The sequence below is a fragment of the Cololabis saira genome, chromosome 19, assembly GCF_033807715.1.
Source record: "Cololabis saira isolate AMF1-May2022 chromosome 19, fColSai1.1, whole genome shotgun sequence".
NCBI classification, from domain to species: Eukaryota; Metazoa; Chordata; class Actinopteri; order Beloniformes; family Belonidae; genus Cololabis; species Cololabis saira.
The window spans coordinates 31483608-31508031 of NC_084605.1; the positions used below are offsets into that span (position 1 = coordinate 31483608).

General features: G+C 39.2%; 1 protein-coding gene across 2 annotated transcripts in view; it reads left to right on the top strand.

Annotated features, from left to right (window-relative positions):
- LOC133419877 (A disintegrin and metalloproteinase with thrombospondin motifs 14) overlaps positions 1 to 24424 on the top strand; it is a 67665-nt gene that overhangs the window by 6098 nt on the left and 37143 nt on the right. For both annotated transcript variants that reach the window (XM_061709359.1, XM_061709360.1), the window contains exons 3-4: positions 10279 to 10435; positions 15310 to 15506. In XM_061709359.1, coding sequence (XP_061565343.1) covers positions 10279 to 10435; positions 15310 to 15506 — 354 coding nt within the window. The remainder of the gene's footprint in view (positions 1 to 10278; positions 10436 to 15309; positions 15507 to 24424) is intronic.

The window sequence follows — 24424 nt, forward strand, 5'->3', positions numbered from 1 at the left end:
CAACTATATTTCTATATTGTGGTGTGTGCCATCAACTGAAAGATATGATTAAAGTCTTTGCACTCTCCCATGTTAAGGCCCAGTGCAGATGACAAAGAGTTTGAACAACTTTTGAGCGTCAGACTATTTTGCAGCACTGTCTGCTCCCCCTGTTGCATTTTTGTTTCAGCTTTTCAGTCCACCCCCTCTCTCTCTTTTTTAAAAACTTTTTGTGCTTGTGTTCTGTTTGCATCACATTTCCCAGACGCATCTGTTTTTTTCAGCAGGAACTTTTATTTTTGTTAGCATTTGTTTTGAATATTTTTTTTCCCCCTGAAATAATGAACATTTTCAGAAGAAAAGTGGTGAAACCATCATCTTTTTAGTGAAAGGAAAAAGCAAAACCAGAAAACAATATTGATGGATTCTGACAGCAATAAATCAAATTTCCTACAGCAGCATTCTGCGGGAAACTCCAGAGGAAAGTTAAAAGACGGTAGATCAGACTTACATCTAGAAAGATGCACCTGCAAAGCAAATTTAATTTGGCGACATACCTTTTATGTCTCTGTCTTTATGCCCTCTTTTGACACTCCATGAGTTTGATTCTTCACAGAATAGCATAGTTCACCTTTTATGAACTTCACCTACTTTGTACTTTGGATTGTTTAACAAAAAACACAACCAAAATACTGGCATTTATATCTCCCTTTGAAGGCTTTTGGGACATTGTATTTGCTAGATTTCAAAGCTTTGAACGTCATAAACAGCACTTCGTTCTACCTTTGTTGCACCATGGTGGCCCCATACGTCTGAGACGATGTTTTCTTTTTTGGCTCAGGGGAACGTAACCTTTAAAGACTGCAGTCAGACTCTAAGGAATATCGTCCGTGTGTTTCCCTGCTTCCAAGCCAACATAAACATGGACATGTCTGCTCATGCAGGTGTGTTGAGGGGAGCATTTGAAGTAGCGAAGACAGGCGAACATGTCTGCTTGATGTGGAGGACACGGAGAAGATCAGGTCTGATGAAAGCGCTGCGTTTGAACCGTGTACGAACGAGAATCACGCACTCAGAACACTAAATGCGGGTTAAATCTTTAAGATACACTACATACCTTGAGTCACCAACGGCAACAATCTTCAGAGCTTTAAAGGGTTCCCCTATGACGAATGAGCATACATGGAATTAGGGCAGATGTGTATCACAGTTGCATGTTTTTGATGTTTTTGTATGTGCATATTTATAGAAACAAAGTGGTGATAAAGCGGTGATTGCAGTCAGCATGTCTTGATGATTCCCCGTGACAGATATTGTGAATTCACTTCCTTTCCCTGTGACGAAGATGCAACGTTAAAACCATTTCTCGCTGAAAGATTGTAGCTCACGTACGATGTGAAACTGCATATTACTTTGACATCAGTATTGAGTCTTGCAGCGCCACGCATTCTTTAACTGAAGTTTCCGTCTCCTTTGAAAATAAACCGTCTTTAATCGCCTTTTCCCTGAACTGATGTGATACATAGGAAGTTACGTCGGTAACTATGGTTCTGTGAGTCCCTGGACGGCTGGTCACAGGTCACTCGGGCCCTCATTGGCACGAGCAGTACTCGAGTTGTAAAAAGAAATCAGGGGGGATGCTGGATTTTATCATATGGGGACAGATAATTTGTGCTGATTACAAATAATATAATATATTACAAATAATAGCACTGACCAAAACACCTGCAGAAATACTGCAGGAATGACATAGCAGCAGTTAAATGCAGCCTTCTGTAAGCTTTAAATATCCACTGGGCTTACATCAAATACATCCAAACACAACAATAAAAAACAGTTTTCTGAACTTATCAATATGACTCTGTCCTTCACAAGATAAGTAAAATGGATCACTGCAAAGACTCAAAATAAGAATATTTGTCCTATGTCTGGTTAAAATGTCTAATTTTAGTAAAAAAAATCTTATTACACTTAAAACAAGACTCATCACTGGAAAAAACAACAATTTTCACCTGATTTCTTTGCTTGTAATGAGAAGATAAATCTGGTCCCACTGGCAGATTTTCCTACTTATTTCAAGTGAAAATTTACTTGAAACAGGTGAAAATTGTCAAATAAGTTATTTTTCTGGTGATGACTCTAAATGTTGAAATAGCAGTAAAACCACATTCATTGATGAAATGACATAAGGGATGGAAAGGGGGGATGGCAGTTTTACAGGGGGGATGATTTGGACCATTTTTATTTCAGGGGGGGGATGCCATCCCCCCTCATCCCCCCTCATCCCCCCTCATCCCCCCTCATCCCCCTCAACTCCAGTACTGGGCACGAGAAGATCTTGTGAGACTGGACGTTGCAACAGGTCACGTACCTGACTTTTCTTTACATAAAAACTCGACCGGCGCAGAGTGTGAGAAGACATGTCCACTTTGTTTCCAGCCACCGGCGGTGCTGGGGCCCAAACAGAACCGTCACCTCTCCTCGATAGCGACAGCTGTCAGCACCACACACGCAGGGGCTATTGTTGTGAAGCGACGAGTGAAGGCTTTGGTTGTACAGTTGCTGCTCACGGGTTGAAAATTAGCACAGATGACAGGGCTGATTGAGTTACACGTGATGGAAACACGAGTGCCAGATAACCGCAGGGCCGTAGGAAGACTGCTATTTCTGTGTCCGTTGCTCATAAAGAGACCGAGCCACTTATAGCATCGTTCAAAAGAGCGTACTTTCTCAGGTACCCACCGTACCTGGTGCGAGTGTACAGTACGTCCATCGGCGATGGAAAAAAGTCTCCCTACGTTGTTCTATTCATAAATGTTTACAGGAATTCCATACTGAGCTGGTGCCGGGCCAGTCGTCCAGGATCCTTTGGTGTTCCAGTACGCCGCTGGCACGGAGCTAAAGTTGCTAAATTAGGAGCTACCCAACATCCCTGCCAATAATGTGATTTATTTCCTCTCACGCTAATCCTTACTTGTACCAACTCCAGTATATCTGTCTCAACAGGTGCGCTTTCAAATGAACACACACACATCAAAGTAATGAACTGTACTACTTCAATTACTGCAACAATTGTTGCAGCTCCCAGAGCTACTACTTCTTCCTCTCTCTTGGTTTGCGTTTGTTAGTGCATGGTGTCAGGCCCCCAGCCTTTGTGATTGTGTGTGTGTGTCAGTGTGTGTCAGTGTACAGCCTCACTCTGCCTGCAGTGTGCTGATACTAACAAAAAAGTAGCTTTTCCATCATTATTTACACAACATTTGTCATTATTTGCACTTTCCCCATCTGCTGCGGTTTAATGACACCATCTTTTTGTCTGGAGGTGCTCAACTCCTGTCCCATCTGACCGATTCCATTACACCCAGCACATATTGACATTTGAATTATGGATTTAGTTAAAAAGCTTGGAGCCTAATGAAAATGTATAACTCAAAAACGTTCAGTAGAGGCAAACTGCTGGATTTCTAGTAAATGGTTGGTGCACAAAAGGAACCAATAACAGGAAAATAAAACTATATAAATGTTATGTTAATGAAGCAAATACAAGCCGTAACAACGTTCAGGCATTTATTTCCTGATACATGGAACTTTTGATCCGAAAGAGCGACCGCTAACCTTTAAAACCGTAGAACACGAGTGTAAATGTGTGTCTCTTTGTTGTTTATTATTCCTGCGTCATATTAAGCCGATCAGAAAACTACTTCAGCTCTGACATAAACTTCATTTCTACCACTCCGCAACCGTGCAGCAGGTTTAAAATTCCTTTAACCTGTGAAATTCTGAGATATTTATAGGCTTAATCAGCAAAATGTAAACTCCTCTGAGGAGGGATTGAGTGCAGTCAGTGGACATGTTGTATTTGTTAGAGGGAAGATACACAGCTGCAGGTCAAATACACCACTTTTTTTTGTACAAAATCTGTCCACAGCTTTTATATAAAGTATTCCCAATGATTAAAACAGATCCCCTCTTATTCAGACCAATTAACTTTAAGATGATTGTTATCATCTCTGTATTATGAAAAGAAAAATAATTTGGACCATAATTCTTCAGACTTGCACATACTTTGCATTCTCTTTTATTTATAGTTTGGATGCTTGTATTAACACTAAAAAGTAAGAATAGCATGCGTCTTATTATGCAGACTAGTTTTTGTACCTAAACTAATTTGTTCCATTTAGCCGCCTTGAGATTTCTTCTTGATTTCCTTGACGATTTTCTTTTGATCATGCATGCCTGCAGATATGTATTGGTGATTATAAGCCCAGTTTTTCTGTTTATTGTCTTCATCTTGATCACGAGCTATGCGTGGCCTTTGTGGCTCAGCACAGTGAGATGTGAAAGCTGATGAAAAGGAATCAAGTGGTAATCCCCTGCTCCCACAACCTGTCTCATGCGATTATTTCAGACCCTGCGACTCTGCAGCCCCACTGAGCCTCGACTTACTCCCCTTGCTTATTGAACTCTGCGGTTTTACAGCAAAACTTTTTACGCGGCATAGTTGACATGTCAGAATCTGCCAGCACCTCACAAATACTGTCAGAAATCCTGTCTCTTCCTCTCATCAGTACAGATGAAATTATGGCTCTTGTAACTGAACTTCATGGACTGAGTGCATATCTATCTCAAGAGTGATAAAAGATTGCCTTTTTATCTTGAACAAAGGCTGCTTTTTAACGTCTTTTGCATCCATAGCCTGTGGCACTTGTTGCATTTTTTTACATTGTGTAGTTTGTTATGAACCATAGAAGATGTCTGCATTGGACTTTGTCAGAAGAGGATGTAAGGAGACCACCGTGCACGTGTCCATTCATATGTAATGTTCAATGAGTGTAGTCTTGGATTTCTGTAAGGAAGAGTCATTTTCCAAGCAGGGGGTGTTGGGAGTGGCCATTGGCTGTTAACCTCTCACTCCCTTTCCATAATATTACCATTATCCTCTTATTTTGATGATGAGCATTCAGAGTTAAGCCTGAATTATGGTTCTGCGTCAAACCAACGCAGAGCACACGCCGCCACCGTGACGCCGTCGTGAACCCTTCGGACTTCTCCGTCACTCCATTTCTCTGCGGTGCAGTACCCCCCGTGACCGCTAATTCGCAATCTTTTCCTGCGTGGTTTATCCGACTTTTCCAGTCACAGTGAATCAAAGAGATAAGGAGAACTATTGTGCAAAAAACCAAAACAAAAAAAAATCACACATACATGAAGAAAAGAACGCTGAAAGTTCACGACTGCTTCAAACCGGAAACCGGAAATGCGTTGCTTCCAAGTGAACCAATCACAGCCCTCTCCGTCTGTGTTTGGTCTGCGTCGCCTCGACGCGTAGTATCGACGCGTAGATCATTTAGAAGCCCACCACCATCCTTATTTGAATAAATGTAGCGAGAAATAAAAAAAAAATGAAAAAGCCTCTGCACCATAACTTTTAATTTCACACATAATGTAAACACTATTTTTGAAGAAAAGCATACAGATAAAACAGTTGATAGTTGGATATTCATGTGGATCAATTTCATTTCAATGCGTGTTTTGGTTTGTTCGCTAGTTTTTCATTGATTGAGTTTATTTCATACATCTTTACCTGAATATTTTTCACAAGCAGGGGTCAGATACCAACAGTGTTTACTCAGCCAAGACAAGTTTCTCTGAAATGATAAAACGGTAAATACCCAACCTCAAAGGTGCTCTTATTGAAGTGTGGACTTAAGTGCAGTAGTGGTTAGTTTTTTGCCTTTTTTTGCATGGTGTCAGTAATGCAGGGGGGTTACTAATTACACCTGAGGTTACAAAGATAATATTTGTGTTCTTTCAATTCATACTGAAATCTGAGTATGAATCAAGCTGCTCTAAAAATGTTGGTTGCATGCTTCCAAAATACTGCAGCGATACCGAACAAAATCAGCCTTTTCAGCCGCGTCTTTTATAGAACACGCTAGTTTTAGGGGATGTGGAGTCATTCATGCCCGACAGGTGATCGGCCTTACCATGTGTCAGAGAGCAACAGTTTTTGTTAAGAAAAAAAAAAGAGCTCAATCTTTGCATGTGTAGATGACATTTTGTCACATGACCATCTGATAACAGCTTTGATTTTTCAAAACACCTTCCTGTTTTCTTCTGCTGTCACCATATACCCTTCTGTCACTATAGGTTAGGGATGGGCGGTATGGACTAAAAGATGTATCACGATAATTTCTGGCATTTATCCCGATAACGATAAGAATGACGATAAAAAAAATACCAATTCAACTCCACCTTTGTAACTATAAATCTATCTCTTTCTTTCTTTCTTTCTTTCTTTCTTTCTTTCTTTCTTTCTTTCTTTCTTTCTTTCTTCCTCTTTTCTCCCTTCCTTCCTCCTTACCTTGTTTTCTCCCTTCCTTCTCCCCCTTCCTTCCTTCCTTCCTTCCTTCCTTCCTTCCTTCCTTCCTTCCTTCCTTCCTTCCTTCCTTCCTTCTTCCCTTCCTCTTTTCTCCCTTCCTTCCTCCCTTCCTCTTTTCTCCCTTCCTTCCTCCTTTCCTTCCTTCCTTCCTTCCTTCCTTCCTTCCTTCCTTCCTTCCTTCCTTCCTTCCTTCCTTCCTTTTTCCCTTCCTTCTTTCTTCCCTTCCTCTTTTCTCCCTTCCTTCCTTGTTTCCTTCCTTCCTTCCTTCCTTCCTTCCTTCCTTCCTTCCTTCCTTCCTTCCTTCCTTCCTTCCTTCCTTCCTTCCTTCCTTCCTTCCTTCCTTCCTTCCTTCACGTACGTTGTGTGTGGATTTAACACAGAACCATAAATCAGCTTTACACAAAAACGTCATCAACGGGAAACGAGATGACAAATTCTTACCGTGAGGAATTTTTTTGACTATATATCGTGAACGGTAAAATATCGCCCATCCCTACTATAGGTGGCACTTTTCCTTGTCGACAGCCTTTCCCCTCAGGCGTGAACAGCTGGTAGGAATACCGGAGTTTTGTACCAAACTGTCAGTAAATACCAGCTTCAAATGCAGAGTCCTGTTTTCTATTTTCAGTCGACGTGGAATAGCTACGGTGTTATTGTTATTTAAAGAATGAGAGCATATTAATGATACCATAAAGGAGAAGGAAACAAAACAACAATGACACTTTCTGCTGCCCGGGGTGTTGCTGATGGTCTGAGCTCTGAATCAGAGCTAATGTAGAAACTTTCATACCATTCTTCGCTCCCTCCCCTGTCGCTACCACGTGCCAGGGCTACATAGAAAGCGTTTGCCTACTGTACATTAAAAGCATTTGTTTTCTACTGTATGTAGGCCCTTCCAGAGGCTCTCAGAGCCCTCATATACCTAACTCCACTTTCCACCCACTGCTGAAATAAGAGACGGCAGGGAGAGAGAGAGAGAGAGAGAGAGAGAGAGAGAGAGAGAGAGAGCATGTCCTCCTTGGCATTTCCTGGTCAGGGGCTGGACAGATTCCTTCAGTCTTCTTTGTCAGTACTGTCACAATGTCCACCCTAACGTTCATGGACGTTGTGTTGTTATCGTAGGCCACAGCGTCAGCATGCACAGGATTCTGAGATGAGGAAGCTTCTTTTTTTTTTGCTTCTTTGCTTTTTTTTTTTTTTTTATAAACACAGTGCTCACTTTTATGCTCTGTATTTGCCAAAACCTTGTTGGTGTGCCTTCGTCATGACTATAATTATAGACTAGGAACATTTTCTTTTTCTCTCTTTCTTTCTCTGCAAAGATGGAAGGAGAAATGCACTTAGTGCTCTTTGTCCTTCAAAGCTACTTCAGTGGCGCATCCTCTAATTTTTAAGTTAAAAGGATGCATTTAATCCACACTGATCATTTCCATCTCTGGATCCAATTTCAAAGTTTTGGTTTCTTTTTTTTGTTCATCAAATGTCTTGAAGTGTGCATGCGAGTGTGGTACACCTGGTTGCCCGTCTGAACTGATAACAGGCTTACAGGCAGGTTTTACATTCGGTCAACGGCATATAATCAGCGGGTATGCAGAAAGCACACCTGCTTTGCTGCTGACAAACCGTATTTCAATCAGATCGGCCTACAAACCTCAACATGAAGCATTGTTGTACTTATCAAATTGATTGTCCCCTTTTGTTTGTGCACATTTGTACGGTAGCGAGTGGGTGTTGGAGCTGCAGCACACGCTGCCAAAATGTGACTCGATAACGTCCCCAAACACACCCTGCGTAGACACACATGGACCACGGCAGCTGTAATCAATATCGTTACATAAACAGTGGGTCATACGGTGGCACGTATGTCACATGATCCGTTGTCCAGAGGTCACCCCATGATGATTAATATGCCGAGGAACATCCCAAGCTCTAAAGCAGCGTTCGACTTGTTTTAGTTTTCATGTTTCCAGTTTAACTGCTTTAGTTAAAGGTAAATCCCTGAGTCAAATCAACTTTAAATATATTACCTGATGGTAAAGAGTGAAAGGTTTTGTCAGGGATCAAAATGTCATGAATCAAATCAGTTTTCAGTTCGAACAAAATGTGTCCTTGCAGTATAATAGTCGTTAATGTTAGTTCGGTGAGCAAGAGGTAATGTCAGAATGTCATAAACTTCTAGTTCAAAGCTATGATAAGTCTTAGAAGTGTAATTCCACTTAACAGATGGTCCCCAAGGACAAACCAAGGGAATTAGAGCTTTGAAAAAATGCATAAAAGAAACTAAATGTGAATATATGTGTGTCCCTTTTGGCTGTACGAGCTTCCACAGAGCTGGACATTTTTTATGTATTCATAAAAATGTATTCATGTATTCATAACAATAACATTGTGTGATATTAGCAAGTGGCTTAAACAGACTTCTGACAACCTGGCATGGAACCGTTTGTTACTTTCGTTCATCTGTAGGGGCTTGAACCACACTAACACCTGAAGTGGAATGACATTTTTGAGTCTTGTCAGAATCTTAAAATAGCAATTTATTATGATGTGGCCACTTGCCCTTTGGACTGTCTTTAATGGCCATTCATTAGAAACTGATTTGATCTGCATAATTTTGCTCCATAACGAAAGTTTACACTCATTTCCATCCACTGATAGATGATGCACTGAACAGGTCTTGAAAAGTTTGGTATTATGGTTAAATAACTTTCTTTTGTCAACCAGTATGTGTGTTAAAAATGACCTTTTAGCCAAAAATGCATTACAACAATGCATTATCCACTAAGTTTCATATCTAACTATCTGACCACTGTTCTGATGAAGGAAGTCAGGATGCAAAGACAAATGTGTCAAGGGTAACTTCATCATTTCAATAACAGTACATTAGAGACTTGATCCAATGTGCAATATTTATGCTGTACTGAATACATGCTTGGGTTCAAATTTTTTAGATGTGACCTCCGTAACATTATGAATCCAACGAAGAGGCTTGAACCACCTCTTCTGTTGTTCCTCTGTCACATTTTAATATTAAACAAATATCAAAGCATGTCTGCCATCTAAACAAAATATATTTGTATTGCTTAGTGCATTTGTGTCGATCTTTTCAGAGCGTACTACTGTATGTACAGTAGTATCCCCAAGTCATCTTTCAGATGGATGCTGTAGTCCCCACGAGTACTGAGATACTGCACACTTGAACTACAAATATTTCCAGACTTCCAGATTCCTTTTTAGTTTGGAAATCAATGGCATTGCATGTTCCCTTCCCAAGTGTATCAGACAGCAGCATTTTCCTTTCATATCTGTGATTTGCAGCGTTACTCATCAATCAGCCAGGCACAATCTTGCCATGAACAGACAGACATTTCCATTTTTCACCGATCTGTATTATTCAGTGCTTGTTGAACGAAATGAAACTTACAGGTGTCATCATTTTCCTCTGGTGTATACTTTCCTTTTGACGGAAAGCAGCTTGATCGCAGCCGCTGTCTGTGAGCCGTTAACGAGGCCCTGGGACGTGTCAGGACTTTCTGAACCTCAAGCCCATGCAGACAAAATGAGCACTTTACAAAATAACGGAGGCTGACCACTCTTTGAGCCTTGAAGACTTTCGAAGCTTGTATCTGAGTGAAAAGCTTACTTTTAAGTGGTTAAAACTGTGACTTTACTAGGAAGTAAAGAAACAGACATCTTGAGATGTTGCCATGATCAGTTTCAAGGTGATATCATTGTGTTTTTCCAGTGAATCTTGGTGAAACGCTTAAATAGCCACAAATTTCCTCTACCTGCATCGTTCCACATATTTTTCCCATGAACATCCCAATTGATCGGGAACACTATAATTACGGGCTCAAGTGGGATGTCCTTCCTTTAAAGGAGAAGAGGTGGACTAATTTAAAGCTTTCATTTTCCAGGCAGGCCTGATCCGGACTAATAATGGGGAGTATTTCATTGAACCCCTTGAGAAGGGCCAACAGAATGTGGAAGCGAAGGGGCGAGTCCACGTGGTTTACCGCAGATCAGCCCTCAAGCAGGAGACGGAGCAGCGAAGGGACGACTTCCACAATGAAGGTAGGAGAGGAGAAGGAGCCTGACGTCGGGAGAAACAAAAAGCAGTGTGTGTTTTCAGTGTCGTCAGTGTTTGACGGGTAGAGGGATGGCCTATGAGTGAGGGCTCTGCCGGTTCACTGCAGCTGAATGAAAGAACAGAACACATCATTGTGCAGCAGGAGTGAGAGAGGTGATGTCTTCAGGGACCTCAGATCAACACAGCAGCATAACAAAGAGAACAGCACAGAACAGTTCACCATCAATGATGAATTGCAAATAGTTGTTGTCCAACTTTATTTAGAGAACTATTGTTTTTCGATGCATCTACTAAATTCTATTACTTGCTTTGTCTCATAATAGTGTGATGCCACAACATTTCCAGACAGTGTTATATTGCTTCAATATAAAGTTGACACTAAGACAAAAGGAGAAAATCCATAAATTGTTGGATTCAAGTCATTTATTTACAAGAGAATACTTGATGTCATCTTAATGATCGAATAGTCATTTGTGCAGTGATGGAGTCACTGAAGTGCAAACCAAATAACAGAAGCCATAAAAACCAACAAAATCTCACAACTGTGCTGTGGTTAGCCTAGCTTAGCTCGTCTTCTCCTCATGTCTGACCTACTGCATTTCCGTTTCAAATAGTCTAGTTTTTTTGGATGTTTTTTTTTGTCATTGCCATTACTGTGGTAGATAAATAGACCTTGAAAGAAATCTGACACACAGGAAGGGTTTTTCTTCTTGTTTTTCCTGGAAACTAAGCAGGGTTTGTTGCATTACTACCTCTTGGAGGTTAAAAAAAGCAAAAGACAAAAAAAAAAAAAACAAGCAAAGAAAAGATGCATCTTTCCAGGAGGAAATCATGTATTTTTTATTTGCACATATGCCAGGTGTGGACATACGTGGTTAGAGCTGTCTTCTTGTAATTGAATTCATTAGGACAGATGCCAAATCTAAACAGGACCTTAATGCCATATCAGTTTTCTTTCATTTGCCTATCATTTTCTTGTTCTTGTTCTGCATTTAATAATTCAAATATATTAGGTGGTTTGGGTGATGTGGAATTATGTGATAGATTAATACATTCAAAAATAAATGACAATATTTGTGACAATAAAAAAAAAAGAACAAATTATAAAATTAAATCCTATTACATCTAAACTTAAGTGGTGGAAAATGGATGGATGGATGGATGGATGGATGAATGGATGGATGGACATCTAAACTTCCATCCGGTTAAGTTACAATTTCTAAATCTAGAGGTTTTGTTCACGTGATAAACCTACTGAGAATTATCTCCTAAAAGTGCTTCCCTGAAATCCTTGAAGCATTTTAGCACCTTGGAGGTTTCTATTTTGGTTTTATAGCTTACTTCTCACTCTCCAAGATACTTTCTAAACAGTTATGTACAGTAGTCACACACAGTCCAAAATATACTATATACAGTAAGCAGTTGGAGCTAAAACGTCCCTGTTAAACTTACACAGACACTTTATCATGCAGCTTTTGGATGGTTCCTCCATCTCCACAGCTTCAAAGCTTCTTTGAATGTGCTGCATGTATTTTATCAGGCATAGCAGCAGAAGCAGTGCTCACTTCAGCAGCTGCTAAAGTGAGGAATGCTGCGCTCCACTCGCACTGCAGGGGACCGAGGAGTGCAGGGGGATCAAGTAGAGAGGAAGTCACTTTTCCTTTGCTGTCAAACAGCCCAACTTTATTGAAAGAATCCAATTTCTTTTCGTTTTTTTTTCTGCAATAAAGCCATGAACAAATGGTGAGATACTTGGCGGTATCTGTGGCTGTAGACATGATTGGTCTTTTCATTTTGCTGTCCAACCGTGCAGCTCATATACCCATTGAATCAATTATAATTTAATCATTCATTTTCATGTTTAGTTTATGTTTTCATTGTCATGAAAAGCATAACTTTGTCCATCTTTTCAGGCTCTCTAATAAACCTGAGCAGCTGTATTATATCTATATCTGTATGATTTAATTTATTGATTGAAATTCTTTATACATACACATTTATATTCTGAAGGAAAAATAATGGGGTCATTGTCCATTAACTTTCAAGCTATCTATTTCACTCAATTATTGCCACCTTACTGTAAAGAAATAGCTTGACTCCACCGGTGTCTGCTGTGCCTGAATGGCTCACCAGAGATCCCTGTGGTTCCATCATCTCCAGGCCTCTTTCGTCTGGCTCCAGTGTTGGATTTATAGCGTCCTTGACATTATTCAATGGTTTTAGTTTCACATATTTAGAATGACCATGATTCTCCTCGGAAATTGTGTGTTTTGCGCCAACAGAATCTAACTTAGACCAGACAAAAGGGGACTGACGCGTCGATAACAAGGAAGTCTCACCCAAAACCCTAGCGCGAAGATGTAACAGACTATTAATGTCACATGTTATCAGATAATGAAATCAGTGATTAAGACCATAAAGTCTTAATCACTGATTAATGTTTTTCTTGTAAAGCTTCTATACAGTCACACTTCTTTTTGGAATCGCACCAAACAGACTGCAGGATAAAGTCACTTCTGCATTAACTTCATTTTGGAGCACTGGAAGCTGCATCTTGTTTGTCCACCACAACGAAACAGATGGGAGAGTTGTTAATGCATTTCCTTTTTACCTTTCTACATTTTTCTTTATGGCTCAAATTCTTATTAGCTAACAATCACCCAATATGATGAAATGGGGGTCACTAAAAGTCCAACATATGTTGAGCAAAGAGGGGGAATGTAAAAAGCAGTTATATCTCCTCTTTCACATTGTTTTGTATATTCATTCAGACATCTGTGAGTAAAACATGAACACAAGGAGCTTTGCACTCATCCAATGTCAACACAGCAAATATCAGGTACTTTTGCATTCTGGAAATCAGATATCAACAATTACTTGAGCTATTATTACAGTATATTTAATGATCAGTGTCCAATCTCTTCACAATCATTTCATTTGACAAAACCTTTGAAATATTTTAACTTGAAAATATACTGTGTTATTAATTCTCTTGAATGCTAGAGGCCATATACTGTATGCATAAATGTTTTGTGTGTTTGTACTTGGCAGGTTTGGGTGATGTGGAGTTATGTTAAATATGTCAAGATTTCAGTGAAATGTGGCAAAGTAATTGTGACTTGTTTGTTATTTTCAAATGAAGTGCTGCTTGGAATAAGATAGTTGAAGCATCTCATTTTGATTTATTTCTTTGTGTGCTGCCAGATGGATCCTGCCTGAAGTCATAAATGACTACTCAATGTCTATTATCATCCAGCTTTGCTGTGACAAGCTTTATCTAAGGGCTTTCAACTGAGTTTCCTCTCCAGGACTCGTCTGAAATGACAGAATTTCAATTATACATTTATTATGCTGCGTGGGTCATTGCATCTTACTCCCTTTGACATTGGATTTACTCAACCAATACGTTAACATCTGGTTGCCAATCATAGTACGAATAGGAGTGTTTAGTTGTCTGTGTTCCAAATAGAAATAACAGCTACAAGTATGACCAAAGCAATATAACAGTTTGAAAAAACAAGGCATGGTTACAACACGGTGACCTGCTGATAATCAGCTATTCAGTATTACCTGTGCTCTTTGGCTTCGGATGAGAAAAGACTATTAATTAGGTCTAGTCTGATTTAAGAATATGGTCAAGTTTTTTTATGGTTAGGAATTGTACACACATGTGAGGAGCCGTCATTAAAGCCCAGCGTGTTGCACTAATAAGGAAAGTATTTGGAGTTCAAGTTCTCACGGCAGACTGTCAAGCCTTGGGGAATTTCAGGCAGCTGGTACTCTCAAAAGTTACGTAACGCGGCTCTAAACCTGTCGGTGAGTCCTCACCAGCTGGTAACGTTGTAGTCCAGCGCACTCAGAGACAACGCAGAGGAAAACATGAAGATTAACATAGGGCTGGGCGATATATCGAGATTTTAATATATATCGATATATTTTCAAATGCGATATGGTACGAGACAATATTGTTTATATCGATTATTACATTTTTCTTTCTTTTCTTTCTTTTTTTTATGATTTTGATATAGCTTATTTTGTGCCAAATTGACTTGAATGTTTTATTTGAGATTTGCACAAATGTTTAGTTATTTGCACAACTGTCAACCTCAGTGGAAAAGTCTGCCTGTTACTGTCTACATTGTATTAATTGCACAGGGTATTTTAATTTAATTGTTATTCAGGAAAGGGATATTTGTTTTATTTTATTCAAGAAGCATTTTTATTCTATATATGCAGGCAGTTTATTTTTATTTAATTTGTTTTATACATTTTGATATTGTGCAGATCTCTGTTAATAAAGGTACCTGTGTGACATTTGGCACGAGGCTTTGTATTAAAACTGACTGTTTTTTTTAAGGGTTTGCCTCAGAAAAAATGAAGCTAACAGAGATGCTATGCTATAATGCTTTGGGGGAAACCCCAATTATGACACGGAAAAAATATCGATATATATCGAGTATCGCCATTCAGCTAGAAAATATCGAGATGTGACTTTTGGTCCATATCGCCCAGCCCTACATTAACATCTTCGTTAGCTTATTGTGTGTGTTGTGTTGTGTGTTAATCCTTAAAATCCAAAATCAGATATTGCATGCCTTTCAATTGGTGCTTGAAACACAGCTTCATGCTGTGAACAAAACTACTAAACCACTAAACCTGTACTTTATGGCATAGATGGGCAGCGGGGTTTAATATTTTGACTAAAGATCTAGCAACTCGTGATGTTTTATTTCAAGTTTGACATGTTCATAAATTACTTCATAGAAGTGGAAATAAAAGAGGATATGTACATATTTACACCCAACAGATTCATTTGATCGAATTGTTGACTTGTTTAAATCCTGTTGGTGTCTTGCAGTGGCAGACTTCGGCATCGCAGACCTCCCTGCAGCTCTGGATCTTGTTGAACATAAACTTTCGGACTCTGAGCGCAAGAGGAGACACGCCAAGAAAGATGACTACAACATTGAGGTGCTGCTGGCTGTGGATGACTCGGTGGTCCGCTTCCACGGCAAGGAGCATGTGCAGAATTACGTTCTCACCCTCATGAACATAGTAAGTCTGTTTTCAGATGAGTGTCTGATCAGGTTCTCTATGTAATCTCAGCATGTAACTCGGGCAGCAGCTCACGATGAAAGTCATTCTTAATTACTTTCCGGACTACTTGGTTTTCTATTATATTGATAGCAGAAAAAAAAAGGTGCGGATCCCAGTTTTTGGAGGTCACATTGTTCTTTGAATCAGAATCAGTCAGACATGTGAAAGTATACGACCATAGAATAGCAAAATAAAAGTTGGATAGCTACAGACTTAGAAATATAATAAACCAATAGGAAATACTTAGAAAACACAAGACAATATACAATAGAGTACGTTCCCCTCTTTTGATAAATACAATTCATTGTATGAATATGATTATAAAAGATACCTTTAGTCCAGAACTGTCTCAGAACTGCCCTTACCGATCCAATTATAATATAACTATAATAATTAATGATGGAAAATGACTCATGACAGATTGGTCATGAAATGAAAACAATAGTAGGTCTAATTACAGCTGCAGTGTTAATTCTCCTAATATGCTGTACTTGCAACAAATCCCCGCTGTGAGGGATACTGAGCAACAAACAGCTGTGGATTTTGTCTAAGAGAGGAAGAATTACTCATTCTTTGGAACAAAATTACCTTTTTAAATTTAGTATGTTAATAGAAACAAAGCCTGACGAATATTACAAGCGCATAGTTTGTTCAGATGAAACACTGAAAAACATTTTTTTGGTTGAGACAAATTCCTCTGGTTTCCATAGTAAATGCAGCATTTTTATTGAAAACACGGAGGAGGGAGTGTTATGATATGGGACTTCTTAAGTGCAAAATGAGTTGGGAGATGACAGACGGTATGACTTGCAGGCATGAGTAATGGGGGGTAACATGACTCGCAGTCTACAGTACGACGGCTTGGCAGGGAAAAAAGACATTCCACAGCACCAATTCAGTTTCTAAAGAGAAAAAAGGAAAACCATGACCTCACCAAGTGTGTTTCATGACACAACTCATCCAGTAAGGAACACCTGAGACAATATTTAAGAGAAATGAAAGCACAAGACATTTCTGCAACACTTGTACATTCCACACATAGGAAGATTAAAAAGACTTTTGCTGCTCGACTTATAATTTGTGGGTTGCCTGTAATTTAGAGTACTTTAAATTGACAAAGCTTTTTAAATGTGATAGAAATAGAAATATTTGACATTTAAATATGAACTGAGAAGGAGTGGGCGTCTTGATGTGATGTTGATTTCTTTTGTTTGAATAGTTTCATGCTTGTCATGCTTGACATCAGGTCTTGCCAATTTTTTTTTCTCCTTTCTCTCATTCTTTCTTGATTAATTACAAAAAGAAAGAAAAAAAGAAAACTCTCAGCTCATTCATTACGGGTTCTACCAGCTCCTACCACCTTAATCTACTTACCGAGTCTAAATCCCCCCAAGTCAGATTTTCACAGGGAGGTGGTTTCACTCTGTAACAGTTACCATTTGGATCCCGCGTGGCGGTCTGATTAGCAGCACTAGACCAATTAGAAAGTTGACTGGGAGCTGTGCAGGCCAGTCTTGGAGGACAGAGCCAGACGCACCGCCAAGCTCTGCTTACTCACAGCAGAGTGATGTGTTTACTTACTTAAGGAAATTATATTCACAATCTGCTCCCAACTGTCTTTAACAGAGAGAGAACAAAAACGAAATGTCAGACTTCTGTGAGCCTTGCTGATACTGTGAAATGGCTTTGAGAGCAGACTGTAATGGTCAGCCTCAGTGTTTAATGCTCTCTTATTACTTAAGAGCATTTCACATCACTAGCTAAAGCAAAAAAATCTGAAGAAGTCCGTGCAGTTGAAATCAGCTGAACTATGTAGTGAATGGAATTAAGTTAAATTCCTCAAATTTATTTTGGTACGCATAACTTCATGCTGGATAAAATTTGAAAAAGTGCAACCGTGTGAGAGAGAAAAGTGCAGTTTAAACAAACCAAGGTCAAAACCCTTTAGCTGCACTCGTAAGCCGAAGGCTTGCTGTGTCTGAAAGAGCTCTGCCTGCTCAAATCCCTCTGAATCCCTGCTCCGTGGCTGCAGAATGTGTAGTACCACCTGGAGAAACTCTCCCTGAGGGATTGATTACTGAACATCCTGTCTGCACCGAGCCAAGGTGACTGACTGTTGAGGGCCCCGCCGCACAATAGCTGTGTTGTTTCACCACGAGCCGGGTTTTTGTCCATGTTGATGCGATGCTGTACACAAACCAGGGACACCTCGCGCCTGAAGCCCACAGCTGCTAGTCTCATTTACAGTCACAAGAGTCCCATTTCAGTCCTCTGTGCGCTCCTCCTGGCTTTCTAATTAACCTAGTATACGTAGGTTTGGCCTGTCGCCCACCTGGGCGTGCCAGAAGGTTGTTCTGGATGTTAAATGTACAGTATGGATGGGAATCCTGAAAAAAGACATACTTCAGGGTTTACTAATATATCTACACAACTTTTCCTAATCTTTTATATTGTTTTGTATGCAGTCCTCATTTTTCCATATAGCTTCTGTGTGTCCAGTGCAGTAAAAACTAGGGATGGGTGATATTTTACTGTTCACGATATACCGTCCAAAAAATTCCCCAGGGTAAGAATTTGTCATGTCGCGGTAAAAATGATAAAAAGAAAGAAAGAAAGAAAGAAAGAAAGAAAGAAAGAAAGAAAGAAAGAAAGAAAGAAGGATAAATTCCCGTTGATGAGGTTTTTGTGTAACAAACATGGTGGATCTGAGTCATTCCAGTTTTGCAGTACAGGTGTAACTAATTTAATTGTTTTTTATCAATTCAATTTAATTGGTGTAGTTTAGTAGCATTTACTATTCTTTTAGAGCAGTGTTTTGGGGGCTCCAAAGACTGAATGTGGTGATAGATTTATAGTTAAAGAGGTGGAGCTGAATTGGTATTTTTTTTATCGTCATTTTTATCATTATCGGGATAAATGCCAGAAATTATCGTGATACATTTTTTAGTCCATACCGCCCATCCCTAGTAAAAACACATGTATAGAAAAGTTCAAGCTCAGTCGAGGAATTGAGTAACAAATCTGGGCAAAGTTGGGGGCACACAAGGGCTCTTTGCAGCATTTATTGAACCTCTGTAGGCCTCTCTGAATAAAATATTCACTGCAATGCTTTGGGGGTAACTGTGTCCCAGGGCAAATTTGGGCTTAAGCCACGATAGCTTTTCCTAAGTGACAAAGCTTTTGTTGTGCACATTCATGATTTTATCCAGAAAAATGAGTTGTTGGCGTTTTTGCTGAAAAACAGAACTCTCATTCTCTGTTTTGCCATTTTTGGACCCTCTGGACATTTTCATCCTTGACAAGCGAGTCAAAAGGATAAATAAGAACAGGTTGCATTGACTTTTTGGAAAATTCATGGACGTCCGTAGAAAAGATCTGACAGCAGCGCCTGTTTCTCTAAAGTCTTTTGCATTACTGCTGCCATCACAGAACTGGACCTTTGCTCAGGGCACTGATGCAAACCCCAATGCCGTCATAGACTTTCTGTTAATAACAGTATGGCTGGTCCTTTTCATCTTTGATGAGGAGATAATGGTGCCCCATTTCCACTCTCTGGTAAGCCTACCCAGATACCGCCAAGCACAGATAAAACGGTCAGTAAAGGAGTCAGCGCTAGAGCAATTATAAAGTTCACAGTGTTTTTTCTTTTTTTCCCCCATACCATCATAACTCTTTCTGATCTGATTGTACAATGACAATAATATCCTTTGGATGCCTCAAGATCAAGATCAAGATGAACGTTTTTCATCCCCTGGGGGGGCCAGAGTAAGATAAAACACGGTATGATCATAACAACATGCATCATACATACAAGCAGGTTATTACAAAAACTAAACACACTCACTTTGAACTATTAAGGAGACCCACAACAACAGATACAAGTAAGCTCCTGAACCTGTTGGTCCCGCAGGTCTCGGTAGGACCACCAGGACGAAGCAGCAAAAACTATTTTACAAGCAGATGACTTGGGTCAGCCAAGGTAGAACGGGCTTCATTCAAGATTAAAAAGTCTACCGCACCGCATTATAAGGCGCACCTTCAATGAATGACATATTTTAAAACTTTTACCATATATAAGGCGCACCGCATTATAAGGCGCTACAGTAGAGGCTGGGGTTACGTTATGCATCCATTAAACCAAGGGTCGGCAACCCGCGGCTAGCCGCATGCCGCATTTCATCCTTATACTGCGGCTCCGAGTGGCTTGGAAAAAAAAATTACAAAAAAAAAAAAAACTAAGTATTTAATTGAAGTGTATTTTATTTGTGTTAGTTCTTTAATATTTTAGTTCTAAATTTTGAAGATTATTGTGATCTTGACATATTAGAATAAATATTTTTTATTGTTTTTCGCCGCTCAAAATACGTATATATGTCTATGGTTGCGAGACCTGTTGCGGCTCAATATCGATCCATATATAAGGCGCACAGGATTATAAGGCGCATGGTCAGCTTTTGAAAAAATTGAAGGCTTTTAGGTGGGTCTTATAGTGCGGAAAATACGGTATTCTTGTTTTTTTGAGTTAACTAAATCAAAGCAGCAGACAAATTTAACGGTGAGCACATATTGGATGAAACAAGGGTAGAACATTTTCATGGAAGTGTTGTTCACCTATGAACCTCTGTTGTTGGTTTCATGTTCTTTATGATTAGAGGACACACGGAAACTGAGTTAATTGTTGAAGTTAAATTGATGCTTGACGATTGCAAAGTTTTCCTAAAATAATGAACAAATAAAACCGAGATTTCATGAGATTAAACAAAAGCAAAAGCACTTCAAAGCAAGGTCAATGCCATGTAATCGCCTGACTGAGTGTTTGCCAAAGACGCTGCTCTCTATAAACAGGCTTCCTTAATGACAGCTGACTTTCTTCAGTTTTAATGAAATGATTGGACTTCATGTCGGGGCGCTGTGTCCAACGCTAATTACCCACATGAGCTTTATCCAGAGCTGGAGTGGGACCAATTTTCCATCTGTGAGCTTCATGTCCAAGGCCAGAACACCTCTTTTCCATGTGAAAATATGGATTGAAATAAACAGTTCAGTTCATACAATTTAGAAAAAAGTATGTTACTTTGACAAGTCAGGATGTTTAATTCCCAGACAGCTTTTGTTATTATACCTGAACTTTCCAGCCTTTGACCGCAGCTCTTGTAAACGTTAAAGTCACTGTGATGTCAGACTGTTCAGTCTTAACCAGCGTTAACAATCTTGGACTCTGCTTCAGGTAGCACTTGTGGATATATAGCAGTCCCATAAGAGCACCGTCAAAAGTGCATAAAATATAAAGTGTGCAGACATAAGTGCTCTGTGTTATTCAGCAGCATGGACCGAGATGAGGAGGAGAGAGCTGATCAGCAGAAACGTGATAGAAGCATGATCCTAAAGGTATCGGTGTCAAACTGGTGCGTGAATTGCGATTAATTAATTACATGCATATTTAGCGCGTTATGTTTTTTAATCGCTTAATCTAAATTTTAGTCTCTTACTTTACTTTTTCTGTTTGCAAGTTGCCTTTATTATGAAATCTGTGTTCGTGCGGTGGGTTTCTACAGTTGCAAGAGACTGGAGAAGTCCACATTTATTTTTTGCATTGGTCATTTTTGCTGATACTAGGGACAAGAGACTGCGAAAGCTAGTTGACGCATCCTAAAAGTAATCGAATATTCCTTAAGATGCAATTGAAAGTGATATTTTTACATGAAAAACTCATTTGCGCTGCTTTGTGCTTTCAAATCATGATGAATGAGCTTTTGAGCCTTGTTTAAAGGCGTCCATGAGCAGGGCCTTCACTTCAGTAGTCGACTGAGAGACAGTCCTCTTGAATTATTGTTAAGAATATGCCAAAAAGGATAGAAATCCCACTGAAGCTCAAATAGAAGAAAGCTGATGCTCGTTTGAAGGGGGAGGGCTATGCAGCCATCTCCAAGCATTTCATCGTGTCCAGAACAGCTGCATTTTATATCACTGCAAAATACAAGGAGACACATTCGGTAAGAAAAAAAACCCACCTGGACACGGTTCAAAGATTTGCAAAAGTTTGAAGTGAAAATGATCAGCTGATGTCTGCACAGATTATCGTTGTTGAACCGGCTTCTTTTGGACTTGATGTTTCGTGGAAGACTGCTGTAAAGGCACTTTGTCAAGGTCCAAGAAGAACTGCAGGCTGAAGTTTGCCCAGAAACATTTTGAAAAGTCTATCGTTTGCGCTGATGTTACGCATGGATGCTGCCAATGTTTGGCAAAACATGAGTGAGGCCTTTAAGCCAAAACAGTGACACGCTTTTGATGTTTCAGACACGGGATCCTTGTTTAGATGGATCGGATAGTGAAAAAATCACATTATTTTGCTTTTCTGAGCAGTGATGGCAAGAAATTTTGGTCCTTCAGAGCCCAGGTTTCAATCCTATCTAGAATTTGTGCAAAGATCTCAAGATCTGTGTCCACACTTGGAAGATCACACACTGTGGATGAGCTGGAACAATTTACTAGAACCCATCAAGAGACAACATTGTTGTCAGTGGGGATTTTGGTCTTGGCATATATATATATATATATATATATATATATATATATATATATATATATATATATATATATATATATATATATATATATATATATATATATATATATATATATATATATATATAAATTTATTTTCTCTATTATCTATCTATTATCAGTTATTTAAGCTTAGTGGAGATTTGTCTTTTTTTTTCTTTTGGAACCAAATCAACCATAAGCACTCTTTGTTATGCTCATTTAAAAGGACAAGTGAACAGTGTTGTTTGATTTTGATAAAGGATGCAATCAATTTTGACCTGCATGCACACAGTGCATGTTGTTTATCACTAGTGATGTTAAGTTGCGATTACAGCATCAACAATTGGAGGGTAAAGGTTTGCTTTTCAAGGATTACAAGTGACATGGGATCTACCTCCTCAAGCTGTGGGGTTGGCAGCATCAATATGTACTTTGTAGTGGATGCAGTTGCTTTAACAGGATCTACAAGTCCTTGCTGTTGTATGTCCTGATTTTTCAGCTCTTTAAGGAATACAGACAAACCAGTTGGTGATTCTGATAACCTGGTATAAATGTTTTTCAATCAGTTAAGTGGATGTCAATTAAATATTGATAGGTTAGGGAAATTAAACATGAGGATGGCGAAATAAATTATTTTCACTCATTGCATGAACTTGCTTTGTGAGCTTGTGAATTTAAAATGCCAGTCGTAAACGCGTCAATAAGTAAGAACTTCAGAAGTCAAATGAAGAAATGTGAGCATTTTTAATAAAGCTAAATTACATCTTGGTTATTGAAATCCAATAGAGTCATGGAAAAATGACCATTTACCTCTTATTTCCCCTTTAAATCCAATTAGTCAAGCAGCTGCTGATTGGCTTTAAGGAGCTGTGAATGAGCGCTGACATGCAGTGACCAGTTGATGAAAATACAACGTGCTCAAGTGGAAACTGGGTTTGGGATCTGAGTGGGATCCTAGCTTGGCCCGGGGTTATGTATCCACATACCACAGCAGTCTTATAAAGCCAAAGAGCAGTCAACACATTTCTGGGTCGGGCTTGTTGCCATCGCATAACAGTGTCAGTTTCACTGAGTGGCTGCCAATCTGTTAACACGCAATTTCATCACGATTCCAAGTTTCTTGTAAGAAATGGGAATCTGCAGCCCAGCTATCATACCAGCATGATCAGCATATGTTTTCCACCTCTCTCGGCAGATAAAGTGTATGGACAGAGGAGATAAAGTGAGCTGATTTCAAGAAGGAGGTGACTAGATGCTGTGTTAGATGTTGCTGTTATAGTTCCAGTAGGGATGGGCGGTATGGACTAAAAAAATGATCACGATAATTTCTGGCATTTATGCTGATAACGATAACAATGACGATAAAAAAATTACCAATTAAACTCCATCTTTGTAACTATAAATCTATCACCACATTCAGTCTTTGGAGCCCCCAAAACACTGCTCTAAAAGAATACTGAATGCTACTAAACGTCATCAATGGGAATTTATCATTCTTTCTTTCTTTCTTTCTTTCTTTCTTTCTTTCTTTCTTTCTTTCTTTCTTTCTTTCTTTCTTTCTTTCTTTCTTTCTTTCTTTCTTTCTTTCTTTCTTTTCTTTCTTTCTTTCTTTCTTTCTTTCTTTCTTTCTTTCAGGCTTTTCTTTCTTTCTTTCTTTCAGGCTTTTCTTTCTTTCTTTCAGGCTCATTTCTTTCTTCATTCTTTTTCTTTCTTTCTTTCTTTCTTTCTTTCTTTCTTTCTTTCTTTCTTTCTTACAGGCTTTTCTTTCTTTCTTTCTTTCTTTCTTTCTTTCTTTCTTTCAGGCTCATTTCTTTCTTCATTCTTTTTCTTTCTTTCTTTCTTTCTTTCTTTCTTTCTTTCAGGCTTTTCTTTCTTTCTTTCTTTCTTTCTTTCTTTCTTTCTTTCAGGCTTTTCTTTCTTTCTTTCTTTCTTTCTTTCAGGCTCATTTCTTTCTTCATTTTTTTTCTTTCTTTCTTTGTTTCAGGCTAATATCTTCCTTCCTTCCTTCCTTCCTTCCTTCCTTCCTTCCTTCCTTCCTTCCTTCCTTCCTTCCTTCCTTCCTTCCTTCCTTCCTTCCTTCCTTCCTTCCTTCCTTCCTTCCTTCCTTCCTTCCATAAATCAGCTTTACACAAAAACGTCAACGGGAATTTATCGTTTTTACCGCGAGATGACAAATTCTTACCGTGGGGAATTTTTTTGACGGTTTATCGTGAACGGTAAAATATCGCCCATTCCTAAGTTCCAGTGTGCTGGACTGACCAACTGCAACCAACTGAATCCACCTCTAAACCGAAGTAGCTGCAAAACTGACTATTTTTTTTCTATTTCTG